At 40.2% G+C, this 21,894-nt stretch overlaps 1 protein-coding gene across 4 annotated transcripts in view; it reads left to right on the forward strand.

The window, feature by feature from the left end:
• The window catches only part of NTM (neurotrimin), a 396,476-nt gene that overhangs the window by 363,592 nt on the left and 10,990 nt on the right, over positions 1 to 21,894 (forward strand). For all 4 annotated transcript variants that reach the window (XM_047071627.1, XM_047071628.1, XM_047071629.1 and 1 more), the window contains exons 4-6: positions 12,196 to 12,330; positions 14,255 to 14,375; positions 18,907 to 19,058. In XM_047071627.1, the coding sequence (XP_046927583.1) occupies positions 12,196 to 12,330; positions 14,255 to 14,375; positions 18,907 to 19,058 (408 nt within the window). The remainder of the gene's footprint in view (positions 1 to 12,195; positions 12,331 to 14,254; positions 14,376 to 18,906; positions 19,059 to 21,894) is intronic.

The raw sequence follows: 21,894 nt of genomic DNA on the forward strand, positions 1-21,894 counted from the left end.
AGAACAGCCACCAGAATTATAGTCAGTTAATTCATTCAATCTTTGGCCATATGATCATTTGGTGCCTTCTTTGGTTAAACACTGCTATAGGTATTAGAGATATAGAGACAAATAAGAGTCCTTCTTTTCCTGAAATTTTGAGTCCAGATGGGTAAACATATGCAAATACATAACAATGCAGTATGATTAGTGCAACACTAGAAACAAAATAAACTGGGTAGAAAGGAAGCAAGGAATTCTGAATGTCAAGAAAACGTTCATTCCCAGAGGAATGATACCTGAGATGGTTTTGAAGAATGTGCAGACATTTGAAAGGGGACATAGGGGCGTGAGATCCCCGGTGGAGAAGGACAAGGTAGAAAGGCACATATCAATAGCCTAGTATTTTAGGAACTTGCTGGTGTGTCCAGTGAATGTGAGGAGAAAGGAGTTGGTAAGAGAAAAACCTGGAGATGTAGACAAGAGCCAGCTGCTAAGGAGCCTGTATATGCCATGTCAAGGAGGAATGTGGTGCAGTGAAAGGATTTAAGCAGGGGTGTGATTGTTTTTTATTTTTAGCAATAATTGGACAAAAACAAAAATAATGAGTTGGAAGCAGGTAGATCAGTAAAGAGGGTATTAAAATAATCTGCAGTAGATAATGGACACCTGAATTAAGATAGTTAACAATGACAAGGAAAAGAAGGAAATAGATTTAAAACCTCTAAGGAAGGTAAAAACAACATGATTTGTTGAAGAGAAAGAAGAATCACATGTGACTCTTTTTTATTTTACTTTATTTTATTATATTTTATTTTATTATTTTATATGTTTTATTTTATTTTATTATTTTATTTTATTTTATTTCATTTTAGGAGGATGGGGAGTTAGCCAGACCAGCAACAGAGCCGAGTGGACATGGGGTGAGAGCAGGTTTGAGGGGCAAGATGGTAAATTCAGCCCATGGTGTCTGTGAGACTAGTGAGGCATTTGGTGGGTGGAAAGTTCAGCAGAGCCTCCTGGGGTGGTGATGTACATGTGGAAATTATGAGCATAGTTGGTATTTAAAATGTTGGAATAAGGTTTCAAAGTATAGGTTGACCTGGAAGGGGGTAGATGTAGCAAAGTGGCCCTGATTTAAGGATTATCTACTGTCCTGTGGTTTGTTCCTTCTAATATGTATTGATCATCTTCCATGTGACAATCACCCTTCGGTGCCTTCCACACGCATTCTCTCATATAATTCTCAGCCCCGGTCTGTGAGTAATAAGAAAAGTCTTCACATTTTGGTAATGGGGGAACTGGGGCTCAATAATTTACTCAAAGTTCCCTTATTTCTAAAAGAAATAACCATAATCAGGATTCAGACACACCATGCTTGTTCTAGTAGATAATGGTTGTCTTGTCTATGTGAAGTGCATTTCATCCTGGACCCACGGGTGCATGCCTACTTTTAGATTTTATGTGAAATGAAGACAGGTTGATGGAAATATTAGTAGTGTCACTAGTGAAAGAGTAAATCAACTCTGCTTTTTCATACATTCTCTTTTCATGGATTCCATGTGGTTGAAAAGTCCAGCTGTATATAGTGGAACGTTAAGAATGGACACATGGCCCATGTACATGTTTCAGGCAGTATGATTTGGTAGCAAGTAGCTTTTGTGGTGGATAGATTTTGAGAACTATTTTCAAAGATACACACACACATACACGCACACACACACACACACACACACACACACAAAGGCTGTAATAAAATATGGCAAATATAAAGGTTTTCAGCCATGCCTTCCTTTCTCTCTGGGCCCAGATCATCCTACATCAGTAGGCTTCCTTCTATTCTATGGGTAGTTCTATTTGATTTTCTCAAGGCATTCTCTTACACTCATTCTTTTACCCCATGCCAGTTTGAAATGTTGGTATACTCTACATGTCTAGTATTGATGGTACTTTGTAGACTCCCCTCATGATCTAATCTGAATATATGCATTAGATTACCTTAACCATAGATATGACCTCACCCCAGCTTTTCTGCTCCCTTCCTTCCCCCAAATGGTCATTGAGTGTTTGCTTGATACAGTCACCAATAGATGGGATTCTTCAGGGAATTCATTCTGCTCCCTATCTGAGGATGCTGCATGCCAAGAGAAAGCCTTATCCTTCTTCCCTCTGTGTCCAGCAGGCCCCTGGCTAATCAATAGGTGATCACGGTGCTCTGAGGGAATGGGCAGAAAGCTACACACTTTGTTCCTTTCAACCTAAGTCTTGATGGGCAAAGCACTCCCCCCTCTTTTAGTGAAGAAAGAACTCCTCAGCTCTGCATAAATATTCTTCAAAAGTATTATTTAGAAGTTACTTACCTCCCCATCCTCCCCAAAATATTTAATGACATATACACAATGCTGTGTTTTTTCTTCTAGAGTTCTGTCCTTCCTATCGTTAATTTTATTTTGAGGAGCTTTTCTGTTTTATCTTTGTGGGGCTGGGCGTTGATAGAGATTTGATTCTGTATCATCACTGGGAGACAAACAAAAGGAACAAGAAGTGTAGATATTAATCTTTTTCAGAAAGGTATACAATCCTTCATTAAGGAAAACACACACACATATTTGCACATGCATCAGGTCATTTCTTGAGAGTCAAAACCCCTAAGGAAAACATACACATATATGTGCACATGCATCTGGTAATTTCTTGAGATTCAAAACCTCCTGGGGTTAGAGTTCCAAAATTCTCAGATTAATAACTCCTGTTTTTAATCTAAAAAGTATCTTCATGACTAAATTACAGACCAACTGTACAGACTGCTCTGCTTTTCCCAGGCAATTCAGAGCCAGGTTGTGAAGGTGACTCTGGGATTGGACTTCTGGCCTGAGGGTATGCGGGCTGGTGTTAGGAGAGCCTTCCCCCATTAGGAGCCTCTCAAGTAAAAATAATTCCCTTAAATTAATCTGAGCAGGAAATTTCAAAGCAATTAAATTCTTCACATTTCTCAGCACTCAGTACTGACTTATATCTCTAGAGATTTAGAAAAACAGAAAGCAAACAGCCAAGATACTGAGGTAATATGACACTGAGGAGTTCTATATTTATCCCCTATCAATGTCTTTCAGATCAAATTGGCTGAGTTTACAAATCAAAAGCTGATTTCTTTCTTTCTTTATTTATTTTTTTTTAGCAGCCATCAGCTGCACTGCTGCAAATACCCAGGTTCCAGACATCAAGCTGCAAACTCCAAACATCCAGCTGTGTGCTTTCTGACTCTGATATCATCACCCATAATAGAGGGTCTGCATGCAAAACCTAGCTGACAGGCTTCATGCAAAGGCTCACAGAAGAGCACACAACTCCCAGGACCCAGGCGGCTGCCAAAGCCGCATCTGCACAGAGAACTAGTGTCATATCATTAAGGGAGGAGATAGGCCTCAGAGATACACAGGGCTTGGCCCTGTGGAGTCCCAGGGCTCATTTTCATATAATTACATTTTGGGCTTCAGCTCCTCCTTAATACAAAGTTTATGATTATTCCCAGAAAGTTTCCTAATCAAAAATTAACGGAATTCTTTTTCTTTTTTTTCCCCTCTTTATATCTGTATAATAATATATTACATTTTTATATATGTATATTCATACATATTCAAACAACAAACATATATTCAGTTTTATCTATAAGATAAATTCTTAATATATGCTAGGATCTATGCTAATTGTCTCTCTGTTATCTTTGCTGGTAGATAATAGATTGATAGATAGGCAGATAGATAGATAAATATAGATAGATGATAGATAGATAGATAGATGATAGATAGATAGATAGATATGCAATTTATAGTTGGCATCAGTGTATGTAATGTTTTTATTGGATCTCTATCACTTTATGATGGAATCAGGTTAATAGATTAATTTTTAAAGTCTCAGTTTGCGTTCTCATCTTAAGCAGAGAAGGTCATGAACAGTGAAGCTGTCTGGGGAATGATATCTTCTGTGTGTAGAATGTGGTACAAGAGGTGCTGTGACCAGCTGGAGTTGCTCAGAACAACCAGTTCTTAGGTCTCTAACAGAAAGCTGAGGGAAAGGATGAGATAATTTTCACAGGTATAAGAAGAGGCCATGTGACACAGATACAGATCTGAGACTGGCAGGTAGGTAATGGCTTAGAGACGTTGCCATACATAGAGTGTACATTCTGCAGTTTTAGTTCCCAGCTCACTAGCAACAAACACTAACATGTTTAAGGAAGAGCTCTCATATAGTGGAAGCCAGCTATTTAGAACAAGTCAGTTTGTCTCATTTCCCAAACATGGTCCCTATGTTGGTACCAAGAGTAACTTTCTAAAAGACTGAGGCTGTACCCTCAATGTTATACCAAGTAAAAGCAGGTTTGCACTCTCTAGAACATTTTTTTCTGAAAGAGATCTTATAAATTCGCTCATTCAGACTCTTTTCTGCCAGTCATATTATCTGTATCCAAAGGAAGTGTCGAAGAGAAAGATATATATATATATATATATATATATATATATGCTAAGATATATATATATATATATATGCTATATATATAACATATATATATGTTGTATATATAACATATATTTATGTTATTTAACATATATTTATGTTATATAAATTATATATATATATATGTGAGTGTGTGTGTATACTTACATAGAGACATTTCTCAAGCTCTCAGCAGGTCTCACATGGGCTATGCAGCTACACCAGCTTTCCTAGAAGAAATGATCCTGGGAAACCGTATCCCTTATAAGTCAAATCCTATTTTAAGTGAAGGGAGTAGAACTTTTTAGTTAAAGGATCTTTGGTGAATCCTTCATAAAGTTTATTACTATTAAATTCCTACTAGAAAAGCAGAGATCTTATTCTTTCACTTCTTCATTGAGATTTTCTTGTATCGAGGATCTTGTATATTAAAATGTGCTTAGAGTTGTGGTATCAGTAATAGCTAGCACCTAATGAGAACTTACTATGTTCTAAGTACTTTACACATATTTACTTATTTAATACTATAAGGTAGCACTGTTTGCCCCATTTTACAGAGGAGGAATGTGAAGTACAGAGATGGGAACTATCCACCAGTGTGTTCTATGGGGCTGACATTAGGTCGTGGGAACTCAGCCCTGCCCGCAGAGCAGTCAAGCCAATGGTGCTGATATCTGTGATCAGCTCTTCAGCATAACATCAGACCCTTAGGGGCTATTCTGTGTGGACAAACTAGTACTGTTACTATGTTTGGATATGCTTTTTAACATCATAATCTCACCCACTTGCCATAGGTATTGCTGTCTAGAGTGTGCAGCCTACGTGTCCCTAGCCTGGCCCCACAGCACAAGGATTACATCAGTGTCATGTCAGTATGGCTCTCTGGGCCCAGCTGCAAGCCCAGAAATCTCCAGCAGTATCTCAGTGTCTCCTCTGCTTAGTTCTTGGAGTCGCTGCCACGTGTTCAAATATAAGTATCCTCATGTTCTGCTCCCTGTCCCCTCAGTGAAGCCCCTTTCCTTTGCCTCTGCTGACATAGAACGAGCCTCTGTTCTCAGTGGTTGTTGGTTGTGAGCTCACAGTCCAGCCTGCACTGAGTTCTCAGGTGCTGGAGGATGAGGAAGGACTTCCCCTCTTCATTGGCAGATATTGACCCTGGATCTCACAGCAGCACCACCCACTTCCAACTCATTCATGAACACATCTTCTGTAGTTTCTGACTCTAACCTTGGACTCTGTAACCATTTTCTCTGCTTGCAGAAATTGGTGTTGCAGAACAGTAACCATACCTCTGTCACATGGCTTTTGTCCACCCTACCTCCTAGTGTCTGAACAGACCATGTTTTTCCCCATAAAAACACAAAACCTCCCATGCTGGTCAGCTCATAATAAATGCCCCAGAGGGACCCCAGCCAACCAGTCATGTAAACAACTGTCTCTGAAGCCCAGTCTGAGTGTAATAGGAACATCCTGATGGAAACCAAGAAAGAGAGCAGTAGCAAGAGTACTAGCCTAGTACTAAACTAGTTATAGTATTTGGACCTAAATTAAAAATAAAAATCCAAGTCTCAAATTCTGGGAGTCTGTGTTCTGTGTGTTTTTTTTTTTTTTCAGTTTCTGAGGTCCCATGATTTTTATCTCAGCTGGTATATATGCTATAAAAATATTAAGTAAGGAAACAGCTGTGCCCTCTCCTCTCCAATAGCTACAGCTGTCCTCCTGACAAGCTTATTCTTGGGTGCAATAAAAATGATAATTGTGGCTATTATTATTTTTCAGTTATAAAGGTTTTTAACACCCAATATATGGAGTCAGAAACTTGGGGTTTTCTTTTCCACATGGGTATCACTTATACAGGGCAGTTTTTGTCATTTGATTTGTTAAAAACTGCTGAGCTCAAGCCTTTGGACAATGTGAAACCACTCTAGGGATTGAGAGACAGGTGTAATCACATTTCCAACTTGCTTCATTTCACTGCTTGGGGTGTCAGATTCCACTTCACGAAATAGCTGTGTTCCTGAAAAGTTGGCTGTAAAACAAACTCTGTTAGATAAATCATACTTCCTCATTGATCTACATTTTTAAATTAAGAATGCATTCCTCTGAGGAAATAATTGGCCCGAGACTAAATATAAATTATACTAAACACTCAATAAACCTTTTAAAATCACATATTTAAAGAAAGTCTGTTTTGTTAGAACACTAATAGTGATGGTATTTTTTAAAGTCAGGAAATACAAATATTGTGCTAAGAACGATTTCCAGAAGTGGCACCATCTTGGGAATAGAGCCAATGAAGATTAGGTGAGCAACGTGGAGCTCCTGACTTTTTTTTTTTAATAGAACTCAACCCATAGTTCTGAGCCTATCAGTCAATCATTTTATTAAAAATCAGTTGACAAATTTCAGATTATGTAAACTACTTTCCTAGGTGCTTGAAAGCCAGAGATATCCAAGATTTAGTTTTTACTGTCAGTTTCATTTACACTGGAAAATAAAACCAGTGCATACAGCATAAAACAGTCATTACAAAATACTGTTTTAGTTCCAGGAGCTGTGGATTGGACATCAAGAGACCTGGTGGGCTCCATCACTAACCAGACATGAACCCCTCTGCACTGCAGTTCCCCACATTAAGATATAAGGATTTAACAATATCACTAATTCCCAAACTCGGCTGTATGTGACAATTTCCTAGTAAAATTAAAACTCCTCATTCCAGAAGATTCTGATTTAATAGGTGTGGATGGGATCTAGAAATCTATATTTAAACAACTATTCTAGGGAATTTTACTGAAATCAGACTATGTCCTAATATAGCAAGTATGGCATTATATAACCACTAATATCTCTTTAAGCTCTTGAGTTTAATTTTCTTATGGTTTTAAAGCCTAGAAGAGCTCTACATACAACAAGAGAGACAGCCATAGGCACTGACAGGAGACAGATGGGAGTCTGGGAGTTTTCTAAGAATGCCATAACAAAGTAGCCCAAACTAGATGGCTTAAATAACACAAATGTGTTGTCTCACAATTCTGAGGGCCAGAAGTCCAAAATCAAGGTGTCAGCTTGCGTATGTTCTCTCTAACTATAGGGGAGAATCTTACTTACCAGCAATCCTTGGCTTTCCTTGGCCTGTAGAGGCATCACTATAGTCACATGGCTATCTTTCCCCCATTGTCTTCCCATGGTATTTGCTCTGTGCCTGTCTCCAATGTTCCCCTATCTATGAGGATACCAGGCACTCTGGATTAGGGCCCACCCTAAGTCCTCACTTTAATTTGATTACCTTTATAAAGACTCTATTTCCAAATAAGGTCACATTCTGCTATTATGGACAGGATGGTAAGGGAGACACAGTTCAACCCCTAATGGAGTTCTCATGGAAGAATTAGAATTTGAAATCTAGATGGTGTCTGCTTTAATGACAGGAAGAATATAGCTCTCTGAGTGACAGATGCAACCTGTGCAAAAAGAATGAAGATATTTGTCCAAGATGAAAAATAGCATGGCCCGGCTCAAAAGCTGTGACAGCGGTGGTAGAGACAACAGTGGTGACAGTACTAACACCTGCAAAAATGTATCACGTGCCTTTCAGTGTGCTAGCTGCATTGTGCATGCATTCCATCTTCAAAGTGCCTCTTGGGGTCTGATAACTGAGTTGTAGAGAGGAAGCAATGCTGGCACAAGGGAGTCAGGTAAGTTAACTCTTCAGGAAACTTGAAGTAGAGGATTGGGTTTGTCTGATGCCAAAATTTGCTTTTTATCCTGATGACGTATTGCCTTCCTCACAGCACAGATGTGAGATGAGCTGGGAGGAGTAGATTGGGGCTTCTTTATGAAGGGCTTTGATAAAGCAGTGGAGTTTGTGTTTGATATTACAGAAAATAGGGAGCCATTTTTAGTGTCTGAAGAGGTGTGACATGATAGAGGGGGTATTTTAGGAAGATGAGTGTGTCATTCCCACCGAGGGATGTGTTTTCTTTGGAAAGGAAAGACTTACAAATGAGAAGCTATTGACCATGAAGGGTTTCTTTTCATAGAGTTTTATCAAGTGATTTGCCCCTTTCCCACTGGTAGTTCTTAACCAAGAATTTCCTTTAGCACTTTAAATGCACTTTAAAGTATGCTCTGCTTATCTGCATCCCCCACCCCACATTCTTTGTAAGTTCCTCATGTGAGTGATAAAGCATTGATCATTTACAGCCAGAGCACAAGTGCTATTAAAAAGAAAACTCCTTGAATCATTAAATCTATAAATTCAATCATCAACTCTGTAAACTTCAACTTAGGATTTTTTGTTTAATTCTTCATTTGTTTTAAACAGCAAGTATAAGAATTTCATTTCTGGTGGTTCAAAGTATAATCCATTATGCGTATACTGATCTTTTTCTCTCTGGTTTCACTATCCATGCTTCTACTAGAGAAAGAAGCATATTTAAGAGAAAAGGGAAAATAGTAACAGTGGAAGCTAAAATGTGTGAAGCATTGTACTATACAAATTACTTTTCACATGTTTTACCCAATTTTATCAGAAAGTGTAAATATAATAATTGGTAAGCAATGGACTCATTGTGGTTTTCCTATAATTCTACATTTGGTCTGGAGAACATATGATAGTAAAATTAAGCCTCACTGCTCTTTGCAGGATGACTTAAATGTAAATCCCTTTTCTCTGTTAATAGAAATCTGGATCAATGGAGAACATACGGCTTCCCCAAGTCTTAAGCCATCCAACTTTCTTCCCTACACAAGATTGCCTGATATTCATGTATAAAATTACACATACGCTAATACACATGTCCCCACAGAAAGCTTGATGAATTCTTAATTTTAATTAATCTAATATTTATGTGCTTTCATTTGAGACTGTAATTCCCCAGACCTGCTTCTCAATTTAGATGTCCATATAACGAGCTCATCCAAGCTTGGTCCTCGTAAATCTTACTGTGGTCACACAAGAACATATTTGGATGGTAAAATTAAAAACCATGCTTGGCATCTCGTTGGAGAGAAGAAGAAGAGATTAAGATACCCTTGTGTCATTTTGTTTCCTTGCTTTGGTGGTATAGTACATGGCCTCCCAGGAGTTGTGAGGTCCTACAAATCACTGCTCTGGCACTGGAGCTCAATCCAGAAACAGCTGTCCAGAGCTAATTTATTTCCTAATGCTACGGCACTGTTAATTTATAAATTACATTGGTAATTCAAGCTATTATTAATTTCAGATGGTGTAGGGCAAGCCTAATTAAAATATGACACCAATTGCCACACATATGTACCAAGGACTACCATTTAAAATTAATGGGAATATTAAGTGTGACACTGGTCTCTGAGATGCTTTGCACAGTAATTATAGCATTCTAGCTGGAAAAGATCTGACAAATGTGGGCTTGAGGTTGGTAGAAAATAAACAATGACAACCTAAAAGGAATCACAAGTTTTTCATTTAAACCTTTTCTTCTTGTTTCCTACACTCTTCCTCAAATCAAGGTTAATACTTGTTCCCCTCAAGATGGTTAAAAGAGCAATAACAAAAAAGCTACCTTTTGGGACACCTGGGTGGTTCAGTCAGTTAAGCATATGACTCTTTGTTTCAGCTCAGCTCATGATCTCATAGCTCATGATTTCTAGTCCTTCAGACTCTGTGCGACAGTGAGGAGCCTCCTTGGGATTTTGTCTCTCCCTCTCTCTCTTTCCCTCCCCTGCTCATGCTCTCTCTCTCTCTCAAAATAAATAAGTAAACTTAAAAAACACCTACCATTAATAATTAGAAATTTCTTAATGATTTGGATTGTGAGTCTCTATGGGTTAATATTGATTGTCGTCTCCATAGCCTGGACTTTTTGGTGCTGTGTCTTACTTATTAATGTGTTCCTGGTTCTTCTTGTGAATTAATAATTCTTGGTTGCTTGCGGTAATAGATTATAGACTGTTTTTTTGCTCTCTAGTCGGGAGTAGAGGCAAGAGATTTTCTATGCATCTAGAGTTTCTACACATATGGCATGAAGAAGAGTGCACTTGTTGTACTTGTTACTCAACGGTGACACAGACTTCTTATGACCAAGCAGTGGTGGCAGTGTTGGGCAGGTAGTGGCCCCTCTTTGCAAGGAAGTCATTTTCTTATTGCTGTCATTGTTATTACTGTTATCTTGACAAAACAATGTAACAACGTCACAGAACAAATACAATGGTAACTTACATACCACATGGATCATTCTTTGTATTATAATAGTTTCTTACTATTGTCATTTTTCATGCTTTGGATCAGCAGATCCATGTGGCATTACGCAGGTTTTTTTTTTTCACCTGGAAAGAAATGCTCCTTTGTTTCCTTTCCACTGATGTGGACCACTCACAGTAAAATAGTTTCACTCCACCTGAATCTGTGCCTCCCAGAGGATTATAGGCTTACTACCTAAAGGAACAGGTATACAGCATGTGAGAGTTTTCAGAATGCTTTCATACACACACACACACACACACACACACACACACATATATATATATATATACATTCATGTTATTCCAAACAACCCTGTGAGGTAATAGGACTGTATGCATAACCTGCCTGGGAAATGTCTCTCAGTTGCCAGGGATAATATCAATTTATGCTTATTCCTCTATAGTAACTATTAATAGCACCACTTTTACTCTTAAAAGTATCCCAGTTTACATGATAAAATATATCATCATGTTAATTATCTTTACTTAACAGATAAGGCAGGATAATGGTGGGATATAAACAGTTCCTTTTTTTTTCTCCATTGCCTTTCCACAAGTAGGCTGAAGTTCAAGGTGACTATGGGAGAGAACTGTGAAATCAGTCTTCTAGGCTTTAACTTTATGGTCTTTCCATTGCCAGTGCTCATGGCTAGTGTTTAGGTAGGAAGCCAGTAGGTAGTGGGTTGGTATTGTTATTTATAATTTTTCAATAGAGAAACTGAGTGTCAGGGTAGTGACAAGACAGCAAGATTTGCAGCCATGTCTTCTTGGTCTTGACTTTCTTCCATATTTGTGGTTAGAGTATGGAGTCCTTGTTGTTGGTTTGTCTTTAGAATCTTCTACACAAAAGCTCCAGCAGGTCCAAGTTTAGAAAACTGATCTTTGCTGATCTTATTGAAGTCTAAATTTAAAAGCAGGAATTTAAATTTGTTTTATTAGTGTCTCCACTGCCTTTTGTGTCATGTCTATGTGTGTGTGTGTGTGTGTGCGCACGCGTGTGTATGTGACAACTAGTGTGGTATTTTTAATTGACTCATGGTCTGGGATTCAGTGTTCAGCTCTACACTTCAAAGTTCAACCTCAGTGATACCTTGAAATCAGAAAGAGTTAATATTCACCTGAGGTGCCTAACTCAGATCCCAGAGCCCCATTGCTTGGTAATATTCGGGCAGTGTAAATGTCAAAATTATTAATCACTTATCGAGGACCACTAATTCTCTAGGCTCGGTGTTTAGTCTAAATAGGAACACAAACATTTCAGCTGGTCCACTGGGGAACTAAGAGAAGTTGATGAAGGAAGCAATAGTGGGGGGCCATGAGTGAGGGAAAGAGAATAGACATTGTTCCCAAGAATCTGAACTTGGAAATGGCACAATTCTCTGCAGACATAACCATTTTATACCTTGTTTTATAAGTTTATACCTTTGGTGTGTGTGTGTGTGTGTGTGTGTGTGTGTGTGTGTGTGTGTTTTCTCACCACAACCTCTCCTGCAGCTGTGGGCTTTGTGAGTGAAGACGAATACCTGGAAATCCAGGGCATCACACGGGAGCAGTCGGGGGACTATGAGTGCAGTGCCTCGAATGATGTGGCTGCACCAGTGGTCCGGAGAGTCAAGGTCACCGTGAACTGTAAGTGGTCTCAGGAACCCTCACCCTGCATGTGTGTGAGTCTGGCTGTTGGCATGGCCACAACAAAGAGCTGGATCACATAGCCAGCTGCTCACTCAGGATGGGAAATAATGCCATATCATCGTCCATTCTCTGCTTTTAAGAGAAAGAAGTCGAAATTCTAGTTTTAAAAATAATTGTAGCTGAAAATAACTTAATATAATCCCAAACATGGCTTGTATTCTTAGAAGATCATCAAATGGATTTCAATGCAAAATTGATAGAAATATGTCTTTGATTCCCAATTTTTCCCATACTTTACTCCTTATGTTCCCAAGCTCCTCACTCTCTAGACCAGCCATATCCATAGTGGGGAGCAAACCTGTGTATATGAAGGAAATGTATGATAAATTTATGGTACATTTACATGGCCTCATACATTTTGTGATGTATATATGTTGATGTACAAAGTACACATTCATAATTTAAATATAGATAAGCATACACATATTAGAGGGTGCATCTCAAAACCTGTTTTGACTAGTAGAGGTACAGAATCCAAAACTTTTGGAAGCCACTGCTCTAGTACCCTCATTCTTTCTTATCAACCTCCCAGATTCTCTCTGACATTGACTCTACTCAACTTCCCCACCTCTCTCCCACCCTCTCCCCTCTTGATTCCTCATAGTATACATTGATTTTCTCTAAGACATTTTTAAAGGTTTCTCTGCTTTGCTCATTTTAAGAGTCTTATAACAGTATAGAACCCAAGAACTAAACCACCAGACAAGAAGCCTTTCCTTTTCAAAACTTGGGTGAAATGGAAGTGCAGGGAGAATATTGTGCCTTGGTGATTACTCATTCTTTAATATTTTGCTTTCTCTTACAATTTGAACCTAATTAATATGCGACACTTTAAGAAGCAAGGAAATAGGTATAATAATGCTACCATTTTTTATACCAAAAATTTCATCACCGATTTTTTAAAGGAACTTAAAATGACTTGCAGGTAATAAAAATTGACCTGAAGAGTAAGGGGATATGAGCAAAGGCAAACCAATTTAGGAAAATAAAGGGTAAATCAGCACAGAAATGATATACCACAAGGTGGGTAGATGCAGGTGCAGAATTTGGCTTTGAGTTGTGAAATCAAAGAGGGAAAACATTATCTGTTTTAAGGTTTATGTCCATAAGATGAAAGCAAACCAGTTGCCTGGGAGAAACGCTGCTTTTTCTGGTACTGAAACCCAAGAGAAATTTCTCTTTAGTGTCTCCACAAATAGATCACTTTGAGATATAGTCAACAACATCACACACGGTATTTCTGCAATAAATAGAATGCCAAGTTTATTATGCCTGTTTTTCATAATGTACTTCAATGCAAACTGTTGGAATTGCCAAGGGTAGTTAGGTAAAGACTTCAAATGAACGCAGGCCAAGTTTATAGGTCTAGTTTGGTCTGACTTGATTCAGGGATCCATTTTAGAATACCTGGAAGAATGACTGATCTGTCTACCCTTCAGGCAATTCTCCATGAATATTATTTCTTGAAACTGAGCTTTTGATGGGAATTGAATAGTTCGAGGTTATATACTCTGGCAAGAACCCGGTGTGCAGAAATTCTATAAAGCTGATTAAAGGAGTGTAGGGTTGATGGGCTCCCATTCTCCTATGAAAGTTAAAAAGTTTAAACAGGAAATATGCCTGAATACCTGGGCTTTCCACCTCTGCACAGAGGGAAACAGAAGCAATACATGCTCGGAAGACACGCTTTTCCTTAGCAAGGTGTTGAGTGGTTTCACTTTCGGGCTCAATTTGTGTATCAATTTGTCAGCTCAAGCAAGCAGAGGTAGAACAGGGAGGAAAAAACAAAGCCAGTGAATGAGGCGGCCTGCCTCATTTTAGGATGCATTGTAAAATGCTCCGGGACATCTTCTCTCTGCAGATCCACCATACATTTCAGAAGCTAAGGGGACAGGCGTCCCTGTGGGACAGAAGGGGACTCTGCAGTGTGAGGCCTCAGCAGTTCCCTCAGCAGAATTCCAGTGGTACAAGGATGACAAAAGGTAAAGACCCCTTCCGTCTCTTACCTGCCCCCAAGGGGAAGAAAGTTTTTCCAGGTTCCTGACTCCATATTGTTACAAATGAATTTCTGAAAAATCTTCTTCTAGTTCCAGCTAGCTATCAAGGAGAGGGGAGCATATATTCTGAATATTAATGATTTTCAGATAGGTTTTTAACATTTCCATACAGAGTTAGCACTCGCCAATCAATGGGCCTGAAAGAAAACATTTTTTTAGGAAAGCAAAATCTCAAAGAAAGGCCATCAGAAGCCTTGTAAGGCCTGTGTTCTTTTCTTTTCTTTTTTTTGTTTCTTTTCTTTTCTTTTCTTTTCTTTTCTTTTTTTCTTTTTTCTTTTCTTTTCTTTTTTTCTTTTTTTCTTTTCTTTTCTTCTTTTCTTTTCTTTTTTTCCCTTTCCTTTCCTTTCCTTCCCTTTTCTTTCTCTTCTTTTCTTTTCTTCTCTTTCTTTTCTTTTCTTCTTTTCTTTCTTTTCTTTCTTTTTTTTAATAGGGCAAGAAAATAACGCATTCTGCCTGAACCTATTTTTAACACATTCTCAGGTTTGCATTAAGAAGCCTGGAATATTCATGGGGCTCTGGGAGTGGCCAAGAAGTTAGCAGGTCTCCAGTTCACTTCCAGACACCATCGGTGGTGGTGTAGAGAGGAGTCTATGACCCGATTTGCCCTCCCTTTGTGCCCAAGTTGTTCCTTCAAGGTAAAAGAAAAGAAAGGGGACTATTCCCTTCCCTCCCATTGTTGCAGCCCTCATCGGGATTTTTGTTGTGATTCACTGAAGATTGTCATTGTGAGGAGTTATCAAATGGCAAGTTAGCACAGGGTTCAGCAGCTCAGAACAGCCAGGCAACATGACAATTACTGTTATCAAAGAGCTATTTTAAGGTGGATGAACAACAAATAAATGTGCAAGAGCTGTCCATGTTCAAAACACTAATAAAAAATGGGGACAGGATGATGCCAAAAAAGTCCGAGGTGTGTATGGGGTGGAGAAGGAAGGCTTTACAGAGACTGAGAAGCTAGTAAGAAAAACAGCAAAGATGGTAATTGTGAGAACACTGAGCAGTTCCAGGCCAGGAGTGACCCAGCTGTTGTCCGTACTATTTAGAACACCTTCAGTGTTTCTTTCTTTATGAGGTCTTTATAGATGAAAAGAATGAAGGCAGAAAGGAAAAAAAAAAAACACATGAAGAGATAAGAAGAAATAGCTGGCTTCTCCCTTCTTCTAAGAATCTGGAATCAGGCATAAGGGAGTAGCATTTCCCAATAAATAGCTTTATTGCAAGTCCTGCTTCATTTGTCCCTCCCCTTTCCTATAATAATCTTAGTATCAGGAAAAACAAAAACAAAAACAAAAACAAAAACCAATAGCAAAATACATGGAGCTGAACACCCAGTTCCTGAACCTTCGGTTGTCCAGATCTTCCCACAAACTAATCATAAGCATCTTTTTTAGATACTTTATGAAAGAAAAATTCAAAAAAAAAATGTAGGGGAGGGCCACCTGGGTTGGCTCAATCGGTTAAGCATCCAAGATTTCGGTTCAGGTCATGATCTCATGGTTTGTGGGTTCAAGCCCTGCATTGGGCTCTGTGCTGACAGCTTGGAGCCTGGAGCCTATTTCAGATTCTGTGTCTTCCTCTCTCTCTCTGCTCCTTTCCCACTTGTGCTCTCTCAAAAATAAATAAATAAACATTAAAAAGAAACATAGGGGAAGGTAAGATCTTATAATATGTGGAGGAAATTAGAACAGACCATAGGCAAAAATTGCCAAAAAAGGAAAGTCTGTTTTACACACTTTGTCACCAGAGGTGCTGCTGTCTATGCGTTATTAACCCAGGAGGAGAAAGCCCAATTATGTCACTGGGGTGGGGGGGGGGGCTTCAGAAAACCCTGGCTCAGGCAGCCTTGACTCCTCCTCTGTCCAAGCTCTTCTCATGGGGCTCTTTTTTCCCCTTTAATTGATTCTGGTCAGTTTTCTATGTGCTCTGCATTTATGTATTTCCAGTGTTCTCCTACTGAGTGGAGTTGTCTGCCTTCCTGACACCCAGCTCAGCCTGAACATCTCTGGCTCTGAGATGCTTGTCCATGCCAGTCCTTCCTGTGCCCCTGAGGCTGGCAGGCAACCTCCTCTAGTTGGATATCCCTGGGGAAAGAACAGCTCTACCCTAGCTCCTATTCCAGTGAGATGGGTGGACTTCTGAGGCAAATCAAAGGAGTCAATATGATGGGGACAGGCAGTTTTCTCAAAATTTGGGTAGAAGTCTCTTTGTCCACACACTAGCACTACTGAATGACATGCCACTGCATGTATCATCAATGAAAAGGAGAGGAAATAGGATGCTGTGTGTAATAAGAGCCACCCATCCATGGGGGCATGAGCCAATGAAAAGCCTCTGGTTCATTAAAAAACAAAACAAAACAAAACAAAACAAAACAAAACAAAACAAAACAAAACACAAAGCCTGGGAGCAGTTTGGGATGGGGAAAAGTGTGACCACACAGAGAAAAGGCAAGTCTGTCGCCCTAGAAGCTGCAAAGTGCTGCAAAGAATGGCTCGCCACCCCACCCTGCTTTTAACTAAAGACATTTCAGAGCTGTCAAGTAGTAACCTGCTTCGGGTAAGTGTCTCTCCCCACTGAAGAGCTGAAATCTAATTCACAGCTTGGTTCTGATGTGAAGGCTTCCTCCCCAGCCCAGGAATAGTGTCAAAATGGTAAATGGGATCAATACACTTGACGGGCTCTCTGAAAACCTCCTGGTGGGTGGCTGTAGAGCCTTCTTTAGACAGCACCTCCTAGAGGATCAATATCTACATAACAAGCTGGAAATATAACAGTGGCGTCTGGCAGCACAGCCGGATGACTCATTCCGTTCCTACAGTGCTCACATTTTAATGAAGTCCATGGACTCAGGCCAGTTCACTGCCCCTAGCTTAGGAGAGAGAAAGGCTCTCAGAGGAAAATCTACATAATGAAAAGCTAGCAAGTTCCTTCATGCAACCTTCTGACTTCCCTGGAGACAGATGTTGCATGAGAACTGAAGCCAGAACCTGGCTTTCTCTTCTGATCATGGTAGGGATGGTGGAGAGAATCGTCCCGTGGTCCTACAGAGACAATCCCCTCAGATGATGACAAAGCAGCTGTCCTCTATGCCAAAAACATGCTGGGACCCAGGGATAGGCAGGGGTTCTCGATGTCTAACTCCACAGAAATACAGTATATTGAATAACATTTTATAGTTTATGGAGCACTTTCTCATCATTGTCTTGCTGGGCTTCCCTTTCTATTCTGCCTTGAATATTATCTTTCTCAGTGTGATGACTCTGAAACCAGCCATTTGCCCCAATTCCTGTCCCCTGTGCCTGTTCCATTATGTATCTACCCTGACATTTCTTCCTACACATCCTGCCCCAACCAGGCCTAAAACCATGTTTGCTGAGATCCTCCATTCAGGATTTTTTCCCCACTAGCATTTTATCTTTCCCATAGCATAGACTCAGCTTCTGGGCAAGGAAGACCATTTTATTTCAGGGAATGTAAAAGGTTGGCTTAAAGTCCATTCTCTGAAATGGGATGTTCCAAAGTTCTAAAAAGGAAGAGAGTTAGTCTCATAATTTCTATGTAGACATGCATTAGTAGTAGGAATTTTTGTCAACAGTGTCCTGAGATGGAGGATGTGTCCCCAATGATCCCTGAGCAGTATTCCCCTATCCTCACCATCTGTCCAGTAGTGGTATCCATGGTTCTACTAGGTATATCTGTTTTCCCCCATTAACTCTCTGTGGCCTTTCTTTAGTAGCCCCTACCAACAATGGGAACCCTTGTGGCATATGGGGCTGCCATCATGGATTGCTCAGGGAAACTGCCCAGTCTATAGGGTCATATTCTTAGGAATCCATAATCCTTCCCAGACTGAGTTGCTATAATACTCTGGGAAGACCGGTCTCTCAAGCCCTTCAGAGTACCTTGCTTAAAAATGATCCCTGATTCTTATAACCAAAAATAAGATATTATCTATAGAATGCCTCAAGCTGATAAGAGAACATTTATTACCCAGGTGCTTGAAAACATGTTCTTTCAAACTCCTTATGTTCTTCTCTTTGAAGACTGAGATTTTTTTTTATTTTTTTTTTATTTTTATGGTTGCCATCATCATCTTCTTCATTAACACCATCATCAACATTGATTAAGTTCACACTTGGAGCACCTACTGCGTGAATAATACTGTCTGAATGTCTCACAGCTGGCACATTAGAGTTGTTGAAGGCACCTGCCTTCAGAGAACTTGGTGAATATCTGTGTAGTGCCAAGAGAGTCTCCAGACACCTGTGTAAAAATAGAGAAATACAATTGTATGCATCATTGTGTGTTAACTTGTATAGCTGAGTGGGGGAAAAATAGTCCTCCTAACATCAGAAAATGGACAATAAAAAGATCATTAATTCCAGAGTCTTTCTCCTATGAGAAAAATATAACCATCTCCTTTTTTCTTCTTTTTTGTCTCTCTTGTTTGTCTCAGACTGGTTGAAGGAAAGAAGGGAGTCAAAGTGGAAAACAGACCTTTTCTCTCAAAACTCATCTTCTTCAATGTGTCTGAACATGACTATGGGAACTACACCTGTGTGGCCTCCAATAAGTTGGGCCATACCAATGCCAGCATCACACTATTTGGTAAGACTGAGCCCTGAGTTGGGCAGTAGGAGCAGGAAAGGGTCGCATGGCACAGGAGGAATTGGAAGGAACGGCCGGGGTAGGGCGGCAAGTGGAAGAGAATCAGGAACAGCTGGGCAGGGTTGAATGGAAAAGAGAGAGGAGGGGGAGTTGGAGACAGAGAGAGAGAAAGAGAGAGAGAGAGAGAAATGACTGCATGGACGAAAATGGGTCCTAGTAGCAGAGGAAAATGAGAAAGAATGTTCACATTTTATTCTGAAATGGAAAAACCCTGAAGTGGGAAGAAACGATGTTGGGATGCTGAAGCGACATTTAATTTTCTTCTCTTTAAGGTCTCCTCAGCTAACTGAGGTATCAGGGTTCCAACTGGGTGTGATAGCAAAGCGCTCAGAGAGGAACATTTGCTATTTTCATACTTTGTTCCCTAGAGCAGTGTAAAACATTACCATTGCTGAGCCTTTTCCGGGTTGTTGGGACATAGGAGAAACTGGATTCTGTTTATAAAAGATGGGTATTGAGGAGGGCACCTGTTGGGATGAGCACTGGGTGTTGTATGGAAACCAATTTGACAATAAATTTCATATTTAAAAAATAAAAATAAAAATAAAAGTGGAATCATAGGGCTTGGGATCCTGAATGATACTAGCTTCAGAGGGACAATTAATAGAAAATGGGGGATTTCCCTAGCTCTTCATTTATGTCAAAGGGTATTGTCTGACTGGTTTGAGATATATTTGTCCAACCAAGCCACCATCCTAACAGAAGCCACATAGTCATTCATGCATTAATTCATCAAACAACTATTTATTTGGGGGGGAGTAATATATGCACAGAAAATTTCTATGCCTTCATTACCTCTCTGGCAACTATACTTGTGCCAGAATCAAATGAAGAAAGCAAACAAACTCCCTTGTAGACCTGCGATGTCTCAAGCAACTACATACAAGTGAGCCTGGCTGTCTAGGTGTGTGTCATCAGGCAGGACTCCAAGCATCCGGTGATGGCTTTCATCACTTAGTAGATGCAGATTCGTACTACAGGCCATATGGTTAATATCTGGTTGCTTTCTGGGGAAGATCCCTTCATATCCCCACAAGTCAGGTAGCTTAGAATTTTTCAAATCCATTCCCTTAGTCTCCCATGGTAGCAGGCACTCTTGAATATGATGGGGAGGGAAAGGGAGTAACTTAGCAGATAATTGGCAAGAACATAAATTCCTTTTATTCTGAGAACTCCCAGATAATCCCATAGCTTCAAGTACCTCACTTCACCCCCCACCCTCTACCACACCCCCTCCACAGCCCAGTGTATCCGGCCTTACCCGAATAACCCTCCTGTGCTTCTCCATTGTTCCATCTAGGCTTCCAAATCACATTTGGCCCACCTTCTGTCCAGCACTTAAAACAAGGCCCAGCTTGATCCAAAGGGGGATGGGAAGGGGAAGACTGCCCTTGATCCCAGACCTGGTAGGTCAGAATGGACAGAGATGGGATTAGAGTGATTGATCTGTCTGGCATCTCTCACACAGGGATAGTCATAATTGCCCCTCACATTTGTCAGGCCTTTCTGGCTTTCTGGCAGGTGTCTGTCTGCATGAACAAAAGGGCCAGGATTATAAAGGAATGGACCCCTCCTTCCCTGGCCTTGCAAATCTGAGGCTCTCCCAGCTGTGCCTCCCACCCCTCCCCAGGCCTGCCCCCCACCCACAGTGCCCCTCATTCCTGTGAACAGTATTCCTCCTCCTCTGACCTCCTCGCTCTTCTGATTTGGATGCATGGCATGGTTTTGCAATTGGCTTTATCACTACTGTCTAATTCCCTGGACTCTTCCCCTTAAGCCATCTGAAGATGAGAACAGGGAGAAGGCACAAGCTTTAAGAGTGAAATAACTGGAGTCTGTGGCAAGGAACGCAGTGAAGCATGTGCCATAAATCTGCTCTTCTCAGCTGACCCCTGCGTGGCAATTAGAACCTCTGCCTCCCCAGCATCATTCTGTCTGCATCTGCCCTGTGTCATTGGGACATTCCTCCAATTGCCAGCTCTGTGGAGTCCAGGATTCTCTAAAAAATAAAAGAAAAAGTGAAATTATGTGTTCATATAAGTTTAGAAAGACTGGGTCAACTGAGATGAATGGGGTGCATGCAGGGATGTTCTTTAATGCAGAGACCTCAGAGCTTTTCTTTATGTGCTAAATCTCTAAGAGGAAGAAAAAGCATGGAACATTTGCCAAATTTAATCTAACAGTAAGCACTTTTTAAGCCTCAATTGAGAGACCATTTGTGAGGAGGAGCCCATCACAGAAATGCTCCATGGCTAACATAGTTCCATGAAACTAGTAACTATATACTATATACTATATACTATATACTATATACTATATACTTGCACAAGTGTGCAAGGTGGAGTAAAATGGCATTAGTGTGCAAGATGGGTGTTTTCACCCCGTCAGCTCTCTCTGAGGCTAGTCCAGACATTGCAGCCCCCAAACTCCTGATGGACACCCATCATCAATAAGTCCTTTTGACAAATACAGACATAGCTGAGTTTTCTGTGTCATCTCCCATTATCAGCAGACTCTCAGCCCAGAGCCATCAAGCAGACTAGGGTGAGGGGAAAGGAGCATTTGTGTTATGCGAATATATGAACTTTGTGATGCAGTCCATTCTTCTATAGCATCACAGAAAGCCAGCTACATTATCACAATTTTGCCACCAACTTTTGCACAACCTGCACGTTGTGCATCATGCGACCTGAATGTTGAGAAGTGAGGAATGCTGTGCTAGGAGGTCCCATTGTGGCCATATCCTCGACGGTACTTAAGGAAAATGGAGCAGGGT

The sequence above is a fragment of the Lynx rufus genome, unplaced genomic scaffold (genome assembly GCF_022079265.1).
Source record: "Lynx rufus isolate CCGP_SWC_20201006 ecotype Redwood Valley unplaced genomic scaffold, mLynRuf1.p SCAF_9, whole genome shotgun sequence".
In the NCBI taxonomy this organism is placed as follows: Eukaryota; Metazoa; Chordata; class Mammalia; order Carnivora; family Felidae; genus Lynx; species Lynx rufus.